The 24,356-nt window shown below is 51.3% G+C and overlaps 1 protein-coding gene across 2 annotated transcripts in view; it reads left to right on the top strand.

The window, feature by feature from the left end:
* AACS (acetoacetyl-CoA synthetase) overlaps positions 1–23,991 on the top strand; it is a 53,415-nt gene extending 29,424 nt beyond the window's left edge. The window contains exons 8-18 of one of the 2 annotated variants that reach the window (XM_061384538.1): positions 657–804; positions 5,109–5,189; positions 6,310–6,434; positions 10,982–11,046; positions 11,171–11,293; positions 12,949–13,062; positions 13,742–13,867; positions 16,549–16,618; positions 17,175–17,233; positions 18,033–18,235; positions 22,755–23,991. In XM_061384538.1, the coding sequence (XP_061240522.1) occupies positions 657–804; positions 5,109–5,189; positions 6,310–6,434; positions 10,982–11,046; positions 11,171–11,293; positions 12,949–13,062; positions 13,742–13,867; positions 16,549–16,618; positions 17,175–17,233; positions 18,033–18,235; positions 22,755–22,892 (1,252 nt within the window). In that variant the 3' untranslated portion in view covers positions 22,893–23,991. The remainder of the gene's footprint in view (positions 1–656; positions 805–5,108; positions 5,190–6,309; positions 6,435–10,981; positions 11,047–11,170; positions 11,294–12,948; positions 13,063–13,741; positions 13,868–16,548; positions 16,619–17,174; positions 17,234–18,032; positions 18,236–22,754) is intronic. The other variant, XM_061384539.1, reaches the window with a different exon arrangement.
* Positions 23,992–24,356: the final 365 nt, after the last annotated feature.

The following is a 24,356-nucleotide window of genomic DNA, read 5'->3' as shown; positions in this document are numbered from 1 at the left end:
GAATATAGGCAATCAGTGAGAACAGGATCATTGTCTGGCAGGATTTCTGTCATAGAAACTCTCGTGGGACCTTGATCCCACTTTCTTGCTGTGACCTTCATGAGTCAGAAGAGATCTCTAAACCTGTCGCCTCCTCCCCTCCCTTCTCCTGGGGGCTGGGGAGATGGGGGTGGGGGGACAGAAGGATTCAGGCCCACTTGGCTCTCACTTCCCCTTGGGGGCCCTGGGGAACAAGGCATTTGCTAATCAGATGGTGAGTAGTGAATGGGAGGCACCTGGGTTCTGAGGACTCCAGCATCAGTTCAGACCCCCTCCTCTGCAGAATTTGCACATAAACAGTGGGGTGTTAATTGCAAGCGATCCCCCTCCCCTGTGTTTAATATTAAAGCGCTTAGACTCTCAGGAGAAAAGCCCTCAGTCCCTGTCAGTGGCACTAATAAAGCAAAAATTTTACTGAGTTTTCTTCAGTTCGCGTAGTCCATGAGCCCTGACTCTCCCTTCCCTCACAAATCTTTCACACAAGGTGGGTCCCGGAGTCCAGGCTGTCATCTAGGTAGACATGGAGGGGAACGAATGGGAGGACTCGGCAGATTGCCCCCCACCCCCCAATGTTCTAGAACCTTCACCGTTGTTCTCCTGTGCCTTTCTGCCCACAGCGTGTTCCTGGAGGATTTCCTGGCCACCGGGCAAGGCGACCAAGCCCCCCAGCTGGAGTTCGAGCAGCTGCCCTTCAGCCACCCACTCTTCATTATGTTTTCGTCAGGCACGACAGGAGCACCCAAGTGCATGGTGCACTCGGCCGGGGTAGGTCTGCTCGGGGACTCCCTGGTGGTGAAGATGGCACTCCATCCCCGCTTTCCTGGTGGGGTGCCACATGGAGATCCATCCTCAAGTGAGACGAGGGAGGCATGCTGGCCTTGCTGCTGTGACCCCATCATGGGGTCAGGGGTTCTGCAGCACCGCCCTGGTCCCTCTGCACACAGTGATCCCTGAGAGGACCATGAACCCAAGGGATGGGTCTTGCCACATTTTAGACAGAAGGAAACAGGATAGATGAGAACAGGAAATATCAGCACATCACAGGTCTTAGGAGGGGTTGGTGTGGTTTCTCCAAACTGTCATGTAAGTGCAGGTATGGATGGGCAGGTGCAGGGCAGCATCGTAAAACTTCTGTCTGACAGTGGGTTGGGGTCAAAAAGTTTGAAAGTCATGGGGTTGTTATCAAATCCGAGCTCGATCTGCTCACTGCATAACAATCCAGTAATCAGGAGACGAGACGATGAAGCAAGGAATAGCGACTTCATTCAGAGAGCCAGGCGTCCGAGCAGGCTAGGGCCCTAGAGCACCATGTTATCAGGATCTGGATGCCAGTTTCTTTTATAGAACAGAAGTGGGAGGAGATGAGGAAGTAAAGTAAAAATTAGGCTGAAAATCTTGCAAAATATTTCCTGGCTTAGCCAGCCCTGGGGAAGGGATGTGTTAATTTTTTCTTTCCTTTAGCCATTCCCAGGTAGACTAGGTCAGAATGTCATCCTGTGAGCTCAACAAATGCTCTTTGGTTTAACATTCAGGCAGAGGGGGCAGGTTCCCCAAGGCAGGCCATTATGTATGCTCACAGCTATAGACAGCATCTTTTTAGTGATTATAGTAACAAGCAATGGAGAGCAAACTTAAGTAAGAGAAACAGATCCATCATGGAGTTAGATTTTATTCTTCCCTGTTAACATGTTACATTACAAAGTACAACTAATTGAAGGATTTCCCAAGCTGCATTAGTCAAAAGTCCGTGCTAGCAAAATAGCATGGACCTGAGGGGCTTAAATGACAAAGATTTACTTCCTCCGTGTTCTGGAGGCTAGAACGTTCAAGATCGGGGTGTGGGCAGGGTGGCTTCCTTCTGAGCCTCTCTCCTTGGTTCACAGGTGGCCGCCTTCTCTCTGTGTCCTCACAGTGTCTTTCCTCTGTGCATATACATCCCTGATGGGTCTCTTTTAAAAATATTTATCATTTATTTATATGGCTGCAACAAGCCTTAGTTGTGGCATGTGGGATTGAAGCTGGGTCCCCTGCACTGGGGGCACAGCATCAGAGCAACTGTATCACGGGGGAAGTTGTTCCCCTGCCATCCCCAGTGTCTCTTGGGTGTCTGCATTTCCTCTTTCTGTAAAACATGAGTCACAGTGGATGATGGTCCACACTAACGGTCTAACTTCCTCCCCTCCTGGAGGCCCGAGGATTATCTGAGTGGAGAGACCTCACATTCTCAAACAGCTTTCTAGTTTTGCTTGGTCAGATGGTGGTATTTGAAGATGAAATATAAAATTTCTCTTATCCTAGCTCACTTAGCTTTTACAGATGTTCTCTGCACCTAGAAGCTGTTTGAATCCCTGCCTTAGGAAGGAAACATTTACACTGGAATCACATTAACACCTTATACAGTTCTTTACACAGTGTTTTCATTAGAACATGGAAAGGAGTTAACACATAACACAGCTTTGTTATTACCTGGATTTGGATCCACGGACGGTCTGATGGCAGGTTATGCATTATAACCACCAGATGCACACAGCCTGTTCATATACAGCGAGCAACTTCCCAGAAGCCCTGGGGCGGGAGGGAGGGGATATCAGGGGCCAAAGGCTTGATTTCTGGAAGCAACACTGGCCAAGCCGAGTGGCCTCTAGGAGCGAGTTCTTCCTGTTGCTCAAACCATCCTGTTTCATCACACGGAGTCTGGAGTGCCCACTCTAAGGTGTGGCTGCTGGCATTGTGCTTCCCCTGGAGGGGGCGCCCCAGTCCACCTGGTCAGAAGCCTAATACCCAGCCAAAGAGATGAGGGTTTTTAGAAACCTTGCAGGCGAGGGCGGGGTGTATGTGGCAAAACAACACATCTTAGGAGAAACTGAAATGTCCAACTGTACTTTTATTTTTAGTGCTACTTGCCTAGTGAATGTCACTTTTTTAGGAGTGGAACATAAAAATATATTAGATCTAATGTAGTTGGCTCATAAAATCATCGTGCCTGGTATATTTAGAGTGTGGAAAAGTCAGGAAAAGTTATCTTAATTCTGGCTTCGCTGAGCTCTTGCACGTCCAGAGAAGTGACTAAGCATCCTGCCTGTTTTCAAGAGTGATCTGGAGAGGAAACTTGAAAACAGCAAGATGGGACTGCCAGCACTGACTGCCCCTAGGGTGTTAGGGGTGTGGCCCTGGTTTGCTGGTTTGTGTTTTCTAAGCCCATGAAAGAGCCAGAAAACAGCTTCCTTCTCTTCCCTTTTTAAAATGAGGCTTCTTGCCTGAGTTCCGGGAAACCATGTTGCTTGTATTTCCTGACCCTCAGGGAAAGTGTTCAGACTTGCCATAAATATTTAAAAATTAAGAGAAGAACTATTCATTTGACTCCTTAAGATTCATACTTTGGTCACCTAAGGCAAGGAGCTGACTCATTGGAAAACACCCTCATGCTGGGAAAGATTGAAGGCAGGAGAAGGGGATGAGATGGTTGGATGGCATCACTGACTCAATGGACATGAGTTTGAGCAAACTCTAGGAGATAGTGAAGGACAAGAAAACTGGCGTGCTGCATTCCACGGGGTTGCAAAGGGTCAGACCCAACTTAGTGACTGAAAAACAACAACAGCAAAACGTTCACACAGAGAGAAGCTAAGGACAGTTTTGTGCTGTCAACACGGCGAGGGTATGGGACTTCCCCGGAGAGCCAGCGGGTAAGAGTCCAAACTTCCACTGAAGGGGGCACAGGTTCAATTCCTGGTCAGGAAGCTAAGATACTACAAGCTGCATGGCACGGCCAAATACAAACCAAAAAAATGGGGGTACTGAGCAAATGAACAACATGTGATGTGTTATGGATAGGCTGGGCTTATAAAGGCAGACCTTCCAGGCAGAGATAAAGCTTAGATGCTGATTTAAGTACAAAGGGAAATGGGAAGGGGATTTGCCTCAGGTTTGTCTGATCTGGGAGCTCTGAGTCCTTTCTGAGAATTTGCCGTGTGAACACTTGGCGTTCATCAGAAGAGTTCCCAAAATGTGTACTCACCCACTCTGAGTGAGAACAACGTGTACTGTGGGACTTTGCAAAGAAGCCTCTGACTATCCTGGGTTGGGGCCCCTGAGCCCACGATGCACGTGCGGTACAGCTGAGGGATCTCAGCTCTTGTAGACCAAGGGTGGCCTTGAGGAACCCTCCCAGCAACCTTTCTACCACCATCTACCCAACCCCCGTGTGGCCCATCCCTAGGCAGGTTGCCTTCACTGCGGGCCTGGTGACAGGGTGCTGTCCAGGACAGACTCTGGAATAGGGGCTCTGGCCTTGAGTTAGAGAATTTGCTGGGCAGGATTGTTTTTTTTAAGTGAATTAATTTGTCTGCGTCAGGTCTTAGTTGTCACTGCAGGATCTTCGTCCTTCATGTGGGATCTTTTTGATGTGGTGCACGGACTCTAGTTGTGGCACGCAGATTCAGGAGTCACAGCACATGGGCTAGTTGCTCCAAGGCACGTGTGATCTTAGATCCCTGACCAGGAATTGAACCCACGTCCCCTGCGTTGCAAAGCAGATACTTTACCACTGGGCCACAAGGGAAGTCCCTTGTGGGTAGGATTGTTTGTGTTGTGCCTTCAAAGGGGTCATTTCCTAATGGCTTGTTTTTTTATTTGTCTTGGGTCCAATGAGGGTTGCAAGGCTCATTTTAATATGTGAGTCCCAAAGGTTCCTAAACATCCAGGACTATCATTGTTGTCAGCCAGCAGATGCTGTCTGTGGCCAGACTGAGTGCAGTGGTCCAGCCTTTTCAGGGGTTTTGGAGGGGCTGCGTCCCTGGTCTAGCTTTAGGATCTTGTGTGAGATCCCTGGGTGCCTGGTCACCTGGTGCTCAGAGCCTGCAGGTCAGCAGGAGAGGGTCAGGGTTTCCTCTCGTGTCCTCTGGGAGTCTCAGGGGTCACGTGACAGAGCGATGGGAGATTGCTCGTCACGGGAAGGCTGTCAGAGCTCTGCCTCTTCCTTGACCTCTCCTGCTCCGGGGCCCAGTGTCTATTCCACGCGTGCCTTTGTGCCCCGGAGGAAGCTGCTTGGCTCACTCGCTTCTCCCCAGGGGACGCTCATCCAGCACCTGAAGGAACACATTCTTCATGGCAACATGACCAGCAGTGACATCATCTTGTATTACACCACGGTGAGTGCCCTCCCAGGGCGGGCTCTGGTTTACTCAGGTAGGGGTCGTTTATCATTACTCTTCTTTTCACTTCTCCCCCATCGCATGTGTCAGTAGGCAGAAGTACAGCTCCAGCTGCAGGCTGCGTGCATGAGACCCCAGGCTGTGTGCAGCTGACCCCTGACTGTGTGCACAAGACCCCAGGCTGTGTGCAGCTGATCACAGACTGTGCACGAGACCCCAGGCTGTGTGCAGCTGACCACAGACTGTGCACAAGACCCCAGGCTGTGTGCAGTTGATCCCAGGGTGTGTGCAGCTGACTCCAGGCTGTGTCAGCTGACTCCAGGCTGCGTGCATCTGAGCCCAGGCTGTGTGCATGGACCCCAGGCTGTGTGCACAGACCCCAGGCTGCATGCAGAAGTGGCCTTTGCTGTGGGATCCTTCCCTGTCGATCTCCGTCTCTCCCTCTGCCACTGTCTTCTCCCCCCAGGTGGCTGCCTCCTTGAATTGGCACCAGGGTCCCTCCTTACCTTGGCCCGTCCTCCTGTGTTGACCTTGGTTGCCACTGGGGAATTCCAGAGAAACAAAGGAGACTGACTGTTAGTTCTTGAGCCTATAGAGGTGGGGAGGAGAGTCACGTGACTGAAATCTGTGGCTCAACCGTGGGCAGGGGGCAGGAACTTAGCAGAGACCGGCCATGAGGCTGGTCAGTCCTTAGCTCTGTGGAACATAGAGGGACTCTGACTCATTCAAACTGAAAAGGAACTTATTGGAGGTTGTAGGGTGCTGCAGGTGCCAGACACTGTTCCCCATGTCCGATGTGGATGGGCCACTCCAGCACCCAGTTCTTGGCTTGTGTGCACCACGTGACCACTCTCACCTCTGTGACCTTCAGTCCCTCTTGTCACCAGCGAGGCTGCAGATGTTTTCTGACATGTCTTCATGTACACGTGTATGTTGATCCATGCTGTCAACTCTTGATGGGCAGTTGCCGGTTCAGGACATCCCATTTGGACAGGCAGTTCTTGGCAACTTTGGCTCAGCATCGGATGGTTTCTAGGGATGTGAGAGGCTGAGTGACAGGGCCGAGAGGAGCCCGTCCAGCACTCAGTTGACACGTGTTCCTTTCTGTCCTCCCCAGGTTGGCTGGATGATGTGGAACTGGGTGGTGTCTGCTCTTGCCACGGGGGCCGCTGTGGTCCTGTATGACGGCTCCCCGCTGGTTCCGACACCCAACGTGCTCTGGGATCTGGTCGACAGGATCGGGTAAGTACCTGGGATGCTCAGATGCGGGGTGGCTGCTGTGAGGGTCTGCTGCCATCTCTGGAATGCTTGACAACCCCCTCCCCAGATCTCACCCCTGTCTGTCCACGTTCCCCTCTTGGTGGGGGGCTGTGTGAGGACGTGTAGGTGCTGAGGGCAGGTGAAATCGTCAAGGAGGTGGGAAGGGGTGGGCACCCCAACAGGGACCGACCAGTCAGATCTGTGTAGTGAGGAGGGGGCTTCCGCCTCCCCGTAGTCCTGTTAACAGAGTGACAGGCAGACATCCTGACGACAGGGGCAGAGCCAGCTAAAGTGGAACATCAGGGGAAGGGCAAAGTGGCCCCATTTATCCCCCAACCCCCTCCCCATCTAGAAATTGTCAGAAGACCCTGTTTCATTAGCACTTTGTTGGCTGATGAATTAATCATCACCAGCTGATGCATTCTCGCCGCTGTGGTTGGTGGTCACTGTTGGCCTAATGGTCATGTTTCCAGGAATGAGAACACAGCAGCTGGCAGAGTTCCCGGGGCCCGGAAGTCAGCCACACTCTGAAACGGTCTAATTACGTTACATTTGAGTCTGCTCGCGCTGGGGAAACAGAATGAGCCACAAATGTTCTTAAATCCTTGGCCATTAATATTTTAAATATAACTTTGGCCTGGGTAATATTTAAATTCTGACATTTGGCTCACGATATGAGCAAGGAAGGTTATTTCCTAATGAGATTGTTTCCAGTAAAAGGTTAATCAAATCCCTGGAAACTTAGGCGATTGAAGATTTTCGCCGTTAATATCTATAAGCCGGGTGCAGGTGGAGGCATTTCTGAAGTGTGTGTGTGGGTTACAGGAAGAGATTGGAGGGACAAATGTACCTCCACAGGGCTTAGAGCTGATGAAGTTGAAGGCTGAAGGACCCCGGGAGACCCAGCTTTGAGTGTGAGTAAGTGTATGGATGTGAAAGTTGGACTGTGAAGAAGGCTGAGCGCCGAACAATTGATGCCTTTGAACTGTGGTGTTGGAGAAGACTCTTGAGAGTCCCTTGGACTGCAAGGAGATCCAACCAGTCCATTCTGAAGGAGATCAGCCCTGGGATTTCTTTGGAAGGAATGATGCTAAAGCTGAAACTGCAGTACTTTGGCCACCTCATGCGAAGAGTTGACTCATTGGAAAAGACTCTGATGCTGGGAGGGATTGGGGGCAGGAGGAGAAGGGGACGCCAGAGGATGAGATGGCTGGATGGCATCACTGACTTGATGGACATGAGTCTGAGTGAACTCCGGGAGTTGGTGATGGACAGGGAGACCTGGCGTGCTGCGATTCATGGGGTCGCAGAGTCGGACACGACTGAGCGACTGAACTGAACTGAACTGAACTGAAGTGTATGTTTGTGTGCACATGTGGATGAGGGAATGTGTATATGTGCAGAAGTGTGAGCATGTATGTGTTTAAGTATATGCAATTGTGTGTATATCTGTACAAGTGTGAGCATATATGTACTCGAGTGTAAAAGTATGTATATGCGCACAAGTGTGAGTCTCATGAGCTTGAGTGTGAAACTGTGTATATGTGCACAAGTGTGAACATATATGCACTTGAGTGTGACAGTGTGTGAGCATGCATGTCCGTGAATGAGTGAATGTGTGCATCTGATTGTGTGCAGGTATGCATGTGCGTGCCTGTGTATATGCATGTATGTGTACACATGTGCCTAGGTAAGTGGGAGTGGGAGAGCACACACATCTGTGAGCGAGTGTATATGTGCTGGCATGTGATCGTGTGCAGGTGTGCACACGCGAGTGTGCATGTGTTCATAGCCCCGTGGACTGTTAGTAAGCACATGCCGGGCCTCTGCCTTCCATCCTGGTTTGATATGTGCCCCGGACACTGGCTGAGCTGTGGCCTCGGTGGTCCTCCGGGCCCCTCTGACCTGGCCTTTCTCCTGGCTGGGAGGGCTGACTTGCTGTGTTCAGCAAGGCAGGTGCCACCCGGCAACCTGTGAGGGGTTCGTGAAGGACACCCCAGTGCTCCGGCCGCCTACATGGGCGAGAGGGGAAGAAATAATGTCCATACATTTAGAGACAAAATCTTTGTTGATTATCATCATGGCAGCTCACAGGCTTACTAACACGTTTCATAACTGAGCAATCATGTTGTAGATGTGAACAAGACTCTTAAAGGATGGATTGTCCTCTTTGGGGTGTTTCTAGGCTCCCTGAATCTAGCCCAAGGAACATTCTGATGGGGGTTAGGGTAGAATTCTGAAGTCTTTGTCCAAGTTTTTAACTGAGCAGGCAGTTCATGTTTAGGACTGGGAGACCCATGTTCCAGGCTGAGGGAACAGCAAGTGCCGAGACCCCGAGGCCAGAAAGAAGGGACCAAGATGGGGATGTTGGGGAGGCTGGAAGGAGGCCCTTGTGGTCCGGATATGGGAGGCAGGGCGGGAGGTGATGCACCGTGATGAGGGGTGATGAGAGGTGATGAGAGATGAGGGCGGGAGTCTGAGCCCCCAGGGCTTTCCGGGCTGTACCTGCAGGGTGGGTTTTTTCTGAGTGAAACGAGACACCACTGGGCACTTGAGTTGAGGGAGCTACATGATCTCCCCAAAAACCATGGAGTTGAGGGCACCTGAGAGGAGACAGGGCTCAGGCTGGTGGCACCTTGTCTGCGTATGGCTCCTTGCAGGGCTCTGGGGCTTGGATCCTGACCCTGTGAGCTGGGAGCTGCCTTGTTTTCTCGTGGGGTGATTTCCCAGCTTCACTAGCTAAAAATACAGTGTTGAGCACCCACGTAAGGGCGCCTGCGCTTTGTGAACTCTGTTTTTTAAGCCGTCTTATACAAGCCCTGGGGACAGATGGGGAGGCCTCACTGTTTCTTCAGACAAGCAGGCCTGTGGGCCGGCCCCGGGGACGCTGGGGACGCTGTCTCAGTCTCTACACATAACCAGGGTCGTGGTTTGCAGGGACTCCTGTGAATTAAACACCCTTCAGGACCACAGAGAGCCCTCAGTTTCTGGGCAGGGGGCAGATGGGGGATGAGCTGAAATCTATGTGTGGTTGGTGGTTGGAGATCTCTGTGCGTGTGGCTGGAGGTGGTCCCTGGTCTTCTGTTAAAATACAGATGTTCCTGAAGTGGCTGAGACCTTAATCTTCAGAGGTGATCTGGAATTAGTCACACTATCTGAGTTTATGAAATTAGCTGGGGTGGGGGGCTGTGGAGGGGCTTGAGTATGTTTCCTGCTCCCCACAACCTCACAGCTTCCAAATTAGCCATCCTTAGGGTGCAGCGACCCAGGAGGCATCTGAGGTTTTAGTGGTGGCAGGGTGTCCCCGAGAAATGAAGAGAATAAGGGAGAGGAGGCATGAAAGACAGTAGCTCTGAGACCCTTCTCACCTCCTCCCGCCCCCGTGGATTCTGCACCTCCCAGCCCAGTGAGTCCTGAATCACCCAGCATTCTGTGTGTCTCTACCTCTGAACGTGAAACAGAGCGTGGCTGTCTCCTTGGGATGAATCTTGCCAGCCAGGTGTAAAGGGATAGGTTTTACTGCCCAGAGAGGAGAGGTGAGACCTGGAGGTTTTTTTTTTTTGGCCACACCACATGGCATGTAGGATCTTAGTTCCCCTACCAGGGATCGAACCCGTGCCCCCTGTACTGGAAGCTGTGGAGTGTTAACCATTGGACTGTCAGGGAAGTCCTGGGACCTGGATTCTATGGCCTCCTTTGGCCCCCAGGAGAAAACATCCTTTACCTAGGAAGCTAGAGCTTTCATGTTGAGGGCTGCCTCGCTGGAAGGAAGCAGAACATTAAATAACAGTCTCTCCTAGAAAACACAATACTTAAACTCACACAATGTGTCATTCTCAGGGAAGAATAAAGGACTGTAGAATTGAAATGTTCAAAAAGAAGGGGAGCAGTTTTGTAAGTTTCATACGAACATGAGCTGATTTAAGGGAAGAAGATGGGTCAGCAATTCCAAGCATGGCACCTCTTCTAACAAAAGCTCCTGCAGCCCTCTCCATTTCCCTGGAAGATGATCTTGTGAGCTCAGAATTTGAGGGGTTTTGATTCTGTGACCTCCTTTGATCTCTGAAAGAGATCACCCTATGGTTAGGAAGATAGGGATTTTTTTTTCAGAGTCTTACAGCACCTAGGCTTCTCTTGTTGTGTAGTGCAGGCTTAGTTGCCCTGCAGCATGTGGGGTCTTAGTTCCCTGACCAGGGATTGAACTCTTGTCCCCTGCACTGGAAGGCAGATTCGTAACCACTAGACCACCAGGAAAGTGTCCCCAAAGATAGTGGGTTTATGTGAAAACAGTTGTTTTAAGTAGAGCCAGAGGTTAATGAGAGCCCGAGTGCTCTGTCACTGCTGGCCCCAGAGTAACACAGGTATTGTGACTTGCTTTCAACTAAATATTAACTATAAGTTTAGTCCAGAAAAATGATGTGTCTTGGATTTTTCAGCCCTGTTCTAAAAGGGTCACTAATAGGCGAAAACTTTGGTTACCTGCAATATGAAAGAGCCTTGATGGGTTTCTGGTGTTTTCTTTCCGTCAGCATCACCATCCTTGGAACGGGTGCTAAGTGGCTCTCTGTGCTTGAAGAGAAAGACATGAGGCCAGGTAAGCATGCCTCCCTGCGCGTCTGTCCCTGGAAATGAAATCAGATCTGCTGTGTTACCCGTTTCCTGCAAGCCAGCACAGGGCATCGGATTTGGCTCTAATCTCTCGATGCTTCTGGCTCTAGTGGAAACCCACAGTCTCCAGACACTGCACACGATCCTGTCCACTGGCTCCCCACTGAAAGCCCAGAGCTACGACTACGTCTACAGGTGCATCAAGAGCAGCGTCCTGCTGGGCTCCATCTCAGGTACGAGTCCATCATGCACCTGTGCCATAGAGAGGGTTCTGGAAGGATCAGGGGACTTGGGGACCAGGCTTGCCGCTCAGTGTGCTTACCCTCTGACCCAGCAAGCCCACCAGCTTGAATCTGTTGGGATAAACAGTCAGCAGGGTGTGCTCAGTTGATGTTGCTGATTCTCGATAGTTATGTTCCAGGGAGAAGCTGCAGACATGGAATTAGCAGTTCCTGAACCTTTGCCAGGGTGGGAAATATACACACGCACCTCACATCGGTTGTAACCTTAGATCCTAAACGACTGGTTCTGGTGGAGCCTATTTTCTTTACAAAAGAGAAAACGAAGTTCGGGCATGCTAAGTGACTGACCCAGGACCACCTGCTAGCAAGGGTACAGAGTAGGATTTTAAAAAAAGCGAAATGTATTAGTTTGGCTGTGCTGGGTGTTAGTTGCAGCGTATGCAGGATCTAGTTCCCTGGCCTGGATCGAACCTGGAGCCCCTGCACTGGGAGCACAATCTTAGCCACTGAACCACAGGGAAGTCCCAGTGTGGGATTCAGACCTGGTTCTGTTGTTCCAGAGCCAGAGTTTCCCCACCATCCCCATCTCATCCCCTGGTCCTCCCCAGATCCTGCCTGGTGGGCAGGGGTGTGGTGGTCGTGTGGGCACAGGGTCGTCTTCCCAGGCCAGCCCAGCCCATCTTAGGGCAGCACGCCTGTTAGGATCTCAGTTGGTCCTCCCACCCCTGTCCAGTGAACCCAGCTCTGATCCTGAAGCAGAGGAAGCAACACTTCTGCTCACGCCCTTGTGCCTCCTTGGGGCCCCGGGGGCTGGTCCAACCTTGCTGGTCACTGCAGTGAACACAATTCTCCATTTTTGTGAGAGGCATCAGCCAGTGTCTGGATCGTCGAGTCTAGGAAGGGACAGAGTCGTGGGCTCCTTGGGTGACCCCCTCTCACACCCTCCCCACTTTGCTCCCTGGGCTGCCATCTGCCTCCACCGTGCACCTGTGTGGGCCCCTTGCACGTCTCTGCCCTCAGGACATCCCGCCCTGCAGTCACATGGGGCCCTGCCCTCCCCGGGTGCCCGCCCTAGGGGACAGTTGTCAAGGGGGTGGTTGTCCAGGTCTGGGGGTTAATGCCATTCCCTCCTGATGGCACCCGGAGTCTGACTCCTTTTCAAGCTCCTTTCTGAAATCAGAGTGTTTCCCATCGGGCACGTTGCCTCTCACGTGAGAGGCAATGCCCTCCTGGGACCGCAGGCTTTCTGCTTCTCGGGTGATTAAGTGAATGTGAGCTACAGCAAAGAGCCTTTGCACATGACCCATCTCCCGCGGCAGTGCGGGCGGATCTAACAGGCCACACTTCAATCTTCCAAGAACCTCAGTCTCAGATTTCAGTGTGACCACAGGAGGTCATTCACTGGTTTCTCCTCCAGCAGGAAGTCCTGGTCAAAAATAAATAAATAAATAAACCACCCACACCCAGGAGGTTTGTGCCAGTTTCTGAATAACCTCCCTGTTCTTTCCCTGAAAAGAAGCTCAACTGTCTGGAGACAGAGTCGGGGAGGTTGTTCTGCAGGCTCTTTGCTCCTGGAGGGTTCACCAATGAAAAACGTGAGCAGTTGGTCTCGGTCTTGTAAATCCTGGACCTCCTTTTGCTGGCAGGTGGCACCGACATCGTCTCCTGCTTCATGGGCCAGAATCCATCCATTCCTGTGTACAAAGGGGAGATTCAGGCTCGGAACCTGGGCATGGCTGTGGAGGCATGGAATGAGCAAGGTGATGGCCCAAACCCTTTCTGTCTTTGTGACGAGGCGTGAGTGGTCACCCGGTGCACTTGGATGTATAGCTTTGCTGGGGGACAGTTCTCCAAAACTGCCCCCTCTGAGGGGCTGCCCCTCCCCACCAACACTTCCAGACTGCTGGCCTCCGAGCCTGGTTTAACCCCCACCGGCTCCCTATCTGCCTTCAGCCTGAAGCAGAGGAATAGGTGTTGGTTTGGAGCATAGACGGAGGACCAGGTGCTCGGCACGCAAGGTGGGCATCTGAGTTTCGGAAACACTGCTGAGGCTGCCGCACCATTGGCCTCACGTCCTAACCTTGATGAGGACACAGGGTCAGATGCAGGCGCAAGGGGCAGTGTGCCGCCATCCTTGCAGAGTTTGGAAACACACAAAATGACGTTATTCAGATGCACGTGGATGTAGTAAAAGTATTAATACACACAAGGGAATAATACAGTGCTCCAGAGAGAGAGATTTGGGAGAGTTGTGTGGGGAGGGATTAGCATGGCTTTCGGTGATGTCGGAGGGATGGGCAGGGGGGTGGGACCAGCTCCGTAGCTTTGTGTGTGTCGGAAATACTGCGTAATAGCTTATAGTTTTAAAAAAAGAGAGAAAGAGCGCCGAGGTGTGGCCGTGGTGTGTGCTCAGTGTACCTGTCGCCCCTCCCCGACCAGGAAAGGCTGTGTGGGGCGAGAGTGGTGAGCTGGTGTGCACCAAGCCACTCCCCTGCCAGCCCACGCACTTCTGGAATGACGAGAATGGCAGCAAGTACCGGAAGGCGTACTTCTCCAAGTTCCCAGGTGGGTCGAGGATGCAGGCGGAGCTGCCCAGATTCCCGCCCGGGCTGGGCCTTCAGGGTTTAATTCTGGATGCACCCTCCCCCTGCCAGCCCTCTCCCTGCTGAAACCTGGTGAGGCCGCTCCTGGCTCCTTCCGCCAGAGGGGTGATGATGAATTTTTGATAAGTGTCTTGTCACTTTCATCTTGAAGCCATCATACGAAACTCTGATCTGGGTTTAGTGTACTCTTAACATCCTCCGTGCCCACAGCCACTTGGCCCTGAGCCCGGCACCTGGGAGCTGGCATGAGCCTCTTATTTGCTTGTGTAGGGACAGGGCTGGGTGTGGGGGCAGTGATCGCTGCTCGCTTACCCAGACTTGTGTGCCTATTCAGGGAGAGATGCCTGTGCAATAGGTGTCTGGCTGGGGTCTCCGCTGTCTCACACCCCATCATCCAGTCCTTATGGAGGATAATTAATTTCAGGCCCGTCACTCACTCAGGCTGCCCTCTTCGCTCATCTTTGGAGCGGCACCCTGCCCCTGAGCTGGGAAGTCTCTTTATTTAAAGCTCTGATCCCTGCCTCCTCCTTATCTTATTTCATAAGCAACCTTGAGTTATTGCTGCTATATAATTCATAATTTAGCAAGCTTTCTGCTCCAGAGTTATTTATACCAAGTACTTGCTCTCTTCAGTGTCTAGAAAGGTGATTCGATTTTGTATAAACCACATGTGGAGAATCAGAAAGTGGCAGGTGACTGTCAGGGATAGAATGTGCCACTGATCCCCCTTATTTCTGTGCTCAGCCTTGTGTGTCCCCATGTAACATCCCATCTGAAAGCTATTGTACCCAGCATAGCACCTCCCATGTGAATTAGCAGGAACATCCCCCACCCATGTGGCCTGGTCCTTACTGGATGCCTGCTGCATTTAAGCCCCACCTTGGATCCTACCAAGGTGTAGCTGTTGTGACATACTAAGGCAGAATAGAGAGGGAGGGGGAGGGAGAGACATGTTCCTCATGATCCTGAAGAGTCAAAGGCTCCTGTCTAAGGGAAGGAGTAGAACCTCAGCTTGAAGGCTCATCTAAGAAATGACATTTCTTCATCTTCTGCTCAGTACACTGCTCCCTGAAAACTGTCTTCACTGTCACTTTTTGTTACGTATACAAGGGTTTACATGATAGATGTCTCTTCAGGATTAATTTCATAAAAAGCCTTTTTTTTGTTTTTCTTTTGGCCATGCCACATGGTTTGTGGGATCTTAGTTCCCCAACCAGGGATGGAACCTGTTCCCCTTCCAGTGGAAGCACAGAGTTTTAACCACTGGGCAGCCAGGAAAGTCCCAGAAAAATCTTTATTTTTGAAGCACTGATATTCCTTCTTGGAGAAAATGAAGACCCTGTGACTTGTGATATTTCCATTTTTGCCTTGGCTGCCAGGAAGCTCAGAGCTGCCATCATTGCTTTGTTGGAGCCGTCCTCTCACCCCTGTGCAGTTTCGAATTCTTTCAATCATCCCATCATACAGTTGGTTTGATAGGTAGCTTCCTCAAATACTTTCTGGAAATAGGCGGGATATATGAATAAATATGAAGAAACAAGGGCAGATAAGATAATGAGATCTGAAGCTACAGGTCACGGTCAGGATGGACATAGGTTGAGCTTAAGTCATTTCATTCCAGTCTCGGGCTGATTGGGTTAGCGCTTAAGAGTCAAAAACTGTGCTAAGAATTGGGAGGGATGAGATGGTGTCCGTGAAGGCCCTGAGCCAGTTTTATCTGCTGTTTTCTCTTTGTGGATCACAGGAACTCTGGGGCTTATTTCAGGAGGCCAGGCTGCTGCTTGCAAGCTGTGCAGAGCCAGTGGGGCCATGCTCTCAGATACTCACACCTGGAGCTCCTCCTCTACTTGTGGGGCCGACCCTGGGCTGGCTGTGTTAGTCCAAGGAGGGAGGCCTCTTCCTGGCAGTTCCCACATGAGGCTTGGCTTCTCTTTGACCAGCCCCCTTGGGTCTGTTCTTTTGCTCTGCCCAGGACGAGGGCCTCTCCTTGAACATCACCAGCCCAGGGCCCAGGTGTACGCTGCCGGCCACACGGGGCGGCTCAGGGCACATGGTGTCAGTGTCCCCGATTCCTCCTCTTCCACCCTCCGTGCACCCTGGGTTTTCCTGCAGGTTAAGTCTCTGTCCACGTGGCTGGTGCCTTGCTTCAGGCTTCCATTACTGGGACTGGAATAGTAGCCTCCCGCCCAGTCCTGCTGCTTCTCTTTATTCTGTTCCGAGATGGGCCCTGACTCCTCCAGACCTGCTCCGTCAGCCGCCCCAGGCTACCCTCTCTTCCTACGCTGGGGCTTGTGCTTTCCCACCCTCTTCTCAGAGGCCCCCCTTGAAGCTTCACTGACCTGCTCAGTGTCCCCTTCACATTCTCACTGCTGGCGTTGGTCTCAGCCCGTCAGTTCCTCGCTGGTGCCTGCAGGAGGGGTGTTTCTCACGCACCGCTGCATCTCAGAACTGGGTGTAGGGTGGACCCCACTAGGAGGCGTGCCTTTGGGGGTGAGAACTGTTAGTTCAGTTCTGCCCCCAGCCCCACATCACACCTGTTTCTGGGCCTTGGCTCTGTCGGTAAGAGTTACATTTCTGTCATACGTACTTCAGACGTCTGTCCATGCCTCCCTCAGGGTGACCACCCCCTCTGCCTCCCCACAGGTGTCTGGGCACACGGTGACTACTGCAGGATAAATCCCAAGACCGGGGGAATCGTCATGCTGGGCCGAAGGTGAGGGGTCTGCAGACCTGGCTTCTGTCCCCTGCAGACCACCTAGGGAGTAGGGGGTGCTTCCTGCATCCTGGGCTCCACTGGCTCAGTCTGGGAGTGGGCTGACTGTACCCCATCTGGGCCCTTCCTGTGTCAGCTTCCAGAGGGCGGGTCTGGCCTGACCCGCATTTCTGAGCCCCAAAATGGTGGATTGGGAGGCTTTGCAGGGTGGGGGCGAGGGCTTTGGCAGATGAAAAGCTTGCATCTGTCTACAGTAGCTATGGCCCTTCCCAGAGTGGGAGTGTGGGGGTGCTGGGGCGTCCGCACCTGGGAGAGGGGTACTTGTACAGGTGTGAAGGGCAGGAGGTGGCGGATGCTCCCACACAAGGGGACCCCTTGATGTCTAGCTTTGAGTTTAGAGGGAGAAAGGTTGGTCAGGATCAGAAGCTGGGGAGGCAGCCGGCAAGGACGGGGTGGACATGGTGGTGTTGTGGGAAGGGGCTGACTGTCCGCCAGCCCCCACAACTGGCCTCACTCAGGAGCCACCGTGTGTTCATGACCTCGTCTTTCTTTGCAGTGATGGCACGCTCAACCCCAATGGAGTGCGATTCGGCAGCTCGGAAATCTATAACATTGGTGAGCATTTTCTTTTCTCCTGGAATAATTCTCAGGTCATCCAGGAGGGAAGGAAGGAGGGTCCTAGCAGGGAGCCTGCTCTCCAAAGATGGCACCTTTTGGCATAACTGGCCCATTTGCCTCTGGTTGTGAGAGTAGACATGTATGAGCTTGTCCTTCTTCCTAGAACATGCCTCATCCCACACTGCCTGTAGCTTGTAAAACCTCAAGATGGGCTTCTTAAGGTCCCATGGCCCGGCCCCATTCCATTATGTCTCAGCCTCATGGTGAGCTCTGTGGGGTTGGTCATTTGTGTCTACCCTTTATGGCTGAAGAAAGATGCACAGAGAGGTTGTTTGATTGTTGAAGGTCACACAGTACTATTCAGCACCAGATAAAGGCAGTGCACAATAGAGTTACCCATGGGCCTTCAAAATGCCCCCACCAAAGCCACGGAGTCAGCCTCCCAGGGAGGTGGCCTCATAGGGATGTCAGAGCCCCAAGGTCACTTCAGGGCTGTGCAGCCAGGATGGAATCTCGATCCCTGTGATTCCAACCTTTCTTCCAGTGCTGGAGTCCCCACCAAGGTGCTTCCTTCCTTTTCTTTTTAAATTTGTAATTGAGGAAGTAAGCGTGCACGGCTCCCTGTAACACGTTAACCCTTCCAGCATGAGCTGCAGCTCTCTGCTGGTGATGGGTGTCCTTCCACCTGTTCCCCAAAAGCTCTTCCTCAGGGTGGGGGCTGGAGGAAGCGACGGCGGTCCCTGTCAAGGTGGGATGGTGTGAGAGCAAGGCCCCGTCCCTCGCCCTGTCTCCACAGTGGAAGCCTTCGAGGAGGTGCTGGACAGCCTCTGTGTCCCCCAGTACAACAAGGACGGGGAGGAGAGGGTGATCCTCTTCCTGAAGATGGCTTCCGGCCACACCTTCCGGCCTGACCTGGTGAAGCGGATCCGTGAGGCCATCCGCCTCGGCCTTTCTGCCCGGCACGTGCCCAGCCTCATTCTGGAGACGCAGGGCATCCCGGTAGGGCCCCCTAAGAGCTCCCCTGCTTCTGGAGCACTCAGCTAGACGCTTGCTCATGTTTTATATATAGTTGTTCCATGTTGCCTGGCAACCCCGTCCCCATCCTTTTTTCTTTTCTGCCATCCCTCTCTCTTTTTTTTAACCCCTCGTAAATTGCACGTAAGGCAACTTCTGCTAAACACTGGTTTTCAGAGGGTAAGCAGGCCCAGCCCAGCCTGACCAACTGGTTTTTCCCCAGTGTGGTTTTAGTGTGTTCTCAAATTATTAATGCGAAAATTAATTTTAACTTTTTAAAGAGCCGCTGGGGTGCTGTTGCTCTTGCCTTTTAATTTTTAGTTCTGGCCTGCAGAAATAAGATTTGAATCTATTTAGAGGCACATCTCCAGAAAGCGGCCCTCCTCCCTTGCCTTGTACTCTGTTTAGGCTCTCAGTGGGGGAGGAAATCAGATCACAGCTTTAACTTGCCTTGCTTACAAAACCAATGCCTCTGTCAGCACAGAGAGGAGACTGCCCTGTGTGTGTGCACACACCTGTGTGCGTGGGTACACACACAGTACATCAAGTGTACAGGTGAGCCAAGCTTGTAGTGTTCATGGGTGTTCATGGGTGTGGGCTGTGGGAGCAGGTTAACTGGGTCCCCAGGGGATGGAGAGTCTTCATGTTAGGAGTGGGGATGTGCTTGCCTGCTTGTGGGTGCTCAGTTGTGTCCAACCTTGTGAGACGACATGGATTATAGCCTGCCAGGCTCCTCTGTCCATGGGATTGTCCTGGCAAGAATACTGGAGTGGGTTGCCATTTCCTCCTCTAGGGGATCTTCCCACATCTCCTGCATTGTAGGTGAATGGTTTACCCACTGAGCCATCCAGTGGGGATGTGAGGTACAGTTAGAACCAGGGCTTTTTATACCATCCACACATTTATTCTCCACTTTGGTTATGTGTAGAAAGGGCCCTATGACCTGGAAGTTCTCTGTTTCTCTCAGTGGGTGACTCTTCTCTCCTTAATATTTATTTTTATTATTTATTTATTTGGCTGTACCAGGTCTTAGTTGCAGCATGTAAGAGCTAATTCCTTGACCAGAGATCAGACCCAGGCCCCCTGCATTGGAAGCATGGAGCCTTAGCCACCAGACCACCAGGGAAGTCCCTCAGTGGGTGACTCTTGGGGACACAGTGGGGACAGTGGTTCTCAGGGAGAGAAGAGACTTCTTTTTTCTTGTCTTTGGTTGCACCTTACAGCATGTGGGATCTTAGTTCTCTGACTAGGGATCAAATCCTCACCCACTGCAACCTTGTACTGGAAGCACAGAGTCCTAACCACTGGACCGGTCAGGAAATGAGAAGGGACTTCTTGAGTCAGTGTCAGTTACTGACTTTCCCTGGTGAGGGTCTCAGGTATCCCTTCAGTGGATCAGGTTCTGTCTGCATCCGAAACACTTTGGGGAACTAGACTATGATCGTCCCCTTGGCCTTTATTTTGTTGAGAATGAATAAAAGCTATCAGAATGGTGAATTTGCTGTCACCATTGCTGTCAGAATGTTGACAGCTGTCAGAATGGTGAATTCCCATTCTGTATCTGCTCATGCAGCCTTTAACTGTGTGGATCACAACAAACTGGAAAATTCTTAAAGATACGGGAATACCAGACCACCTGACATGCCCCCTGAGAAATCTGTATACAGGTCAAGAAGCAACAGTTAGAACTGGACATGGAACAGACTGGTTCCAAATTGGGAAAAGAGTACGTCAAGGCTCCTTGATGTATATTGTCACCCTGCTTATTTAACTTATATGCAGAATACATCATGTGAAATGCCAGGCTGGATGAAGCACAAGCTGGAATCAAGATGGTAGGGAGAAATATTAATAACCTCAGATATGCAGATGACACCACCCTTATGGCAGAAAGCGGAGAACTAAAGAGCCTCTTGATGAAAGTGAAAGAGGAGAGTGGAAAAGTTGGCTTAAAACTCAACATTCAGAAAACTAAGATCATGGCATCTGGCCCCATCCCTTCATGGCAAATAGATGGAGACACAATGAAAACAGTGAGAGACTTTATTTTTGGGGGGCTCCAAAATCACTGCAGATGGTGACTGCAGCCACGAAATTAAAAGACACTTGCTCCTTGGAAGAAAAACTATGAGCAACCTAGACAGCATATTAAAAAGTAGAGACATGATTACTTTGCCAACAAAGGTCTGTCTAGTCAAAGCTATGGTTTTTCTAGTAGGATGTGTTTTTCATGTATGGATGTGAGAGTTGGACTATAAAGAAAGCTGAGAGCTGAAGAATTGATACTTTTCAACTGTGGTGTTGGAGAAGATCTTGAGAGTCCCTTGGACTGCAAGGAGATCCAACCAGTCCATCCTAAAGGAAGTCAGTCCTGAATATTCATTGAAAGGACTGATGCTGAAGCTGAAACTCCAATACTTTGGCCACCTGATGCTTAAAACTGACTAATTTGAAAAGACCCTGATGCTGGGAAAGATTGAAGACAGGAGGAGAAGGGGACGACAGAGGATGAGATGGTTGGATGGCATCACTGACTTGATGGACATGAGTTTGAGTAAACTCCAGGAGTTGATGATGGACAGGGAGGCCTGGCGTGCTGCAGTCCATGGGGTTGCAAAGAGTCTGACACAACTGAGCAATTGAACTGAACTGAACTGATCTCCTCATGAGACTAGGGGAGCGATTTATTGAAAATGGAGGAAGACCCCAGCCTATTTTTCCGTCCTCAGCCAGGCTCTTGTCCGCTTACTCTCAGGCACCCAGCTCAGCTCTCTCCTGTTCTGTCTTCCTGTGGGGTCATGACTCCTGGCCCATGAGGTCATGTCTTGGGTCCCTGGAGATTTTACAGGCACCCTCATATTCTCAGATCCCTGCGGTCCAAACTACTGAAGCACTTAGGAGAAGATTCACCCTGTGTCTCCGGGCTGGCATAGAGGATCTTGCTGGGCCATGGCGCTTGGGGCTGGCCATGGCCAAGGTCCCAGCTGGGGATCTGGTCGCACCTAGGGGAATGTAAATGGGCGTCTGAAGCCCTGTCTGGCTGGAAGGCCCAGTGGCCACAACTGCCCTGGTCCCAGCAGGTCTTCATCCCTGGTCACGGCTGACGTACTGGCCCATCCTGACTGGAGGCTCTGACTTACCTCCTGGGTGGGGGAGAGGAGGGGTTCCAGCAGGAGCTGGGGGAACTTCTGCTTCCCCCCTGCCCTTCTCACCAGGAAGCAGGAGCGGAATTTCTTCTAAAACAGCACCTTGTTTATTTTGTCAGCCGATGGAAGATGTAAGTCGTTAGCTCCCATGAGCCATTATTGGGGCTTTAGTGCTTAGAAGCACAGAAAGCGCACGAGACGCTTGCATTTCTGGGTGAGAGGGATTGACGGCACCCCAGTGACAGGCAGTCCCTCGTAAGCCTGCACTCAGATCCGTAATTAGTTCACACGTTGACAGAGGTTTTCAGTGAATAAATTTTAATTACATCTCAGGTTAAAAAGAAGGAAAAGTGCCAGTGCAGGGAGAGATCAGAGCAGTGGCAGCTTTATTAAAGAACTGTATTTGTTCCAGAATATTCTTGGCCCCTAAACACGCCAGCATGGCTGCCAAATGCCCATTGGAGTTAAAGATGAAACACACGTGCTATGAATTTCGGAGGGAGTTTTGAACATTTGGAGAGAGTCCGATTATAGGAAAAGCAGTGTCCCATTCATTCAGATGACGGTTCTGGGGGAAGATGGAAGTTTCTAGAGGCTCTTGGATGACGCTCACTTTTTAGTGATTAGGGATGGAATCACAGGAAGCCAGTCCAGTCCTGGAATAAGCTAGCCTTTCTATTATAATACAGTATAAGAAAGTAAATATAAATAATGAAAATGCAGTGTAATAGTCACACCCAAGAGCCGTGTGCGTGTTAACTCACAGACTTGGGCTGGGTGCTGTGGTCCCATTTTACATTTGAGGAGATAAACCTGGGTTAAGGAACTTGCCCAGTCACCCACTGAGAAAAACTTGCTCTCAGAGTCTCGGGTCATGGTTTTTTTGGCTTGGATGTACCCAGATATCAGAGCTAAGGAATTTTTTTTCCCTTTTGGGTTTTCTTTGTTTTTCCTTTAAGATTTTTGATGTGGAGCGTTTTTGAAGTCTTTATTGAATTTGTTACAATATTGCTTCTATTTGATATTTTGCTCTTTTGGGGGCCTGAGGCATGTGGGATCCTAGCTCCGTGACTAGGGATTGAACCCACACACCTTGCATTGGAAGGTGAAGTCTTAACCACTGGACCACCAAGGATGTTCTGGGATTTTTTTTTAATATTTATTTTTAATGATTGATTTATTCAGCTGTGTTGGGTCTTAGTTACGGTATGTGGGATCTAGTTCCCTGACCAGGGATCGAACCTGGGTCCCCTGCACTGGAAGTGCGGAGTCTTAGCCGCTGGACTGCCAAGGAAGTCCCTCCTCTTTGGGTCTAAACAGTCTTTCTGTTTGCTCCCCTGCCTACTCCCCACCGGCAGTACACCCTCAACGGCAAGAAGGTGGAAGTGGCTGTGAAGCAGATCATCGCTGGGAAGACGGTGGAGCACCGAGGGGCCTTCTCGAATCCCGAGACCCTGGATTTGTACCGGGACATCCCTCAGCTGCAGGACTTTTGAGCCGAGCTGGCTAGCATGTCCCTCAGCCACATGCGCCTGTACCGTCATTTTTTTACATTCAAGAAATTCCTTAGAAACCTACGGCTCTTTGGAAAGGGGTTCAAGCCAAGTCCGTAGGCCCAGGGAAGAACCATTCTCTGTCCTGCAGGTTCATTTTATGGGTTCCCGAGTCTTCCCCCACCGTTGCGGGATCCTGACCTTCAGTGATCCTGGAGGGTGTGTGTTTTTGCATACTTGCAGGGATGACCTGGGGTCACCTGCGTGTGTGCCATTACGGCTGATGCCTGGTCCCCTGTCCAGGGCCGGTCGGCATCCTGTGTCAGCTCAGCTCTGGGGATCAACCAGCTTGCAGCCTTATGCTGTGGTCCATTTTGATCTCTTTCTCCCCTTGATCTTCTCCCAGCTCTGGCTGCCATCCTTCAGGGCCCGTCTGGCTACTGTGGTGTGTTGCCCATCAGGGGACCCATCCCAGGGTGACTTTACAGCATCTCACAGCAGATCGTCAGCACCTGGGCCAACCGCTGTCCCATCTGTGTGTCACAGATGGAATCCGGGCAGCTCCTGGGGCAGCCGTGTGTTACCCCAGCCCTGGCACCCCTCGGCAGACAGAGAGCTCCAGTTGCCTTTAGAGGATGACTGGGTTTCATGTTTTAATAGGATCTCTTTATTTCATGGATTTTTGAGTGGTTTAAATGTTTTTAATGTTAATTAAGTGTGTGGTATGTGGATGTTTGAAGGTGTGGGTAATGTCCACCCCATGAGGGGTGTCACTCAGGAATGTGGGCAAGCTCCAGGTGGTGGGTCCTTGCCCACAGGACCCTGCCGAGGCAGAGCTGCTGGGCTTCGGGGGACATGGCTTTACTGCACAGCCCTGCCCAAGGGCCCAGGACCCGCACACCAGCAGCCAGATGTACTTTTGAATGTACTTGTCAGTTCGGCCTCTTAACACTTTCCTGTCATCATAATGTTCATTTTTGTATTTTTTAAAACTGAACACAGTGGAAAACTTTCTTGAACCCTTTTTCTCTTGTGGATTATAAAAACAGGGCAGATTGCTACGAGGCATTTAATGCAATAAACATATATGTATATACGCACACACAGGCATGCTCGTGTGTTCTCTGCAGTGGGTGCTGGATCTGAGGGTGTCAAGCTGGTGTTGATGGGCCAGCAAGATGTTTGGTCCAGATGGTGGGAGCGTGTCCTGGGCCCCTGGTATGTAGCGGACCTGCCTGGTGATCAAATGGCCCCAGAGCCCTTCGCAACATGAGGTCACACCCCAGAAGGGAAGACATGCTCACCCTGGACTCTGCTGGAGCTCAGAGCCGCCGGGGTTCTGGTTGGCACTCCTTCACCTTTTCAAGACCACACGTGTGTCCCTTGGATGGTGTCTGGCTCTGTGTCATAGCATCCAGGCCGGGCTCAGCAGGGCTTATTTTTCTCACGTCATGGGAGGTTGAAGGC

Source organism: Bos javanicus, chromosome 17 (assembly GCF_032452875.1).
Source record: "Bos javanicus breed banteng chromosome 17, ARS-OSU_banteng_1.0, whole genome shotgun sequence".
NCBI lineage: Eukaryota > Metazoa > Chordata > Mammalia > Artiodactyla > Bovidae > Bos > Bos javanicus.
Note: the sequence above shows the minus strand (reverse complement) of the source record. Positions and strands in the feature narration are given on the sequence as shown.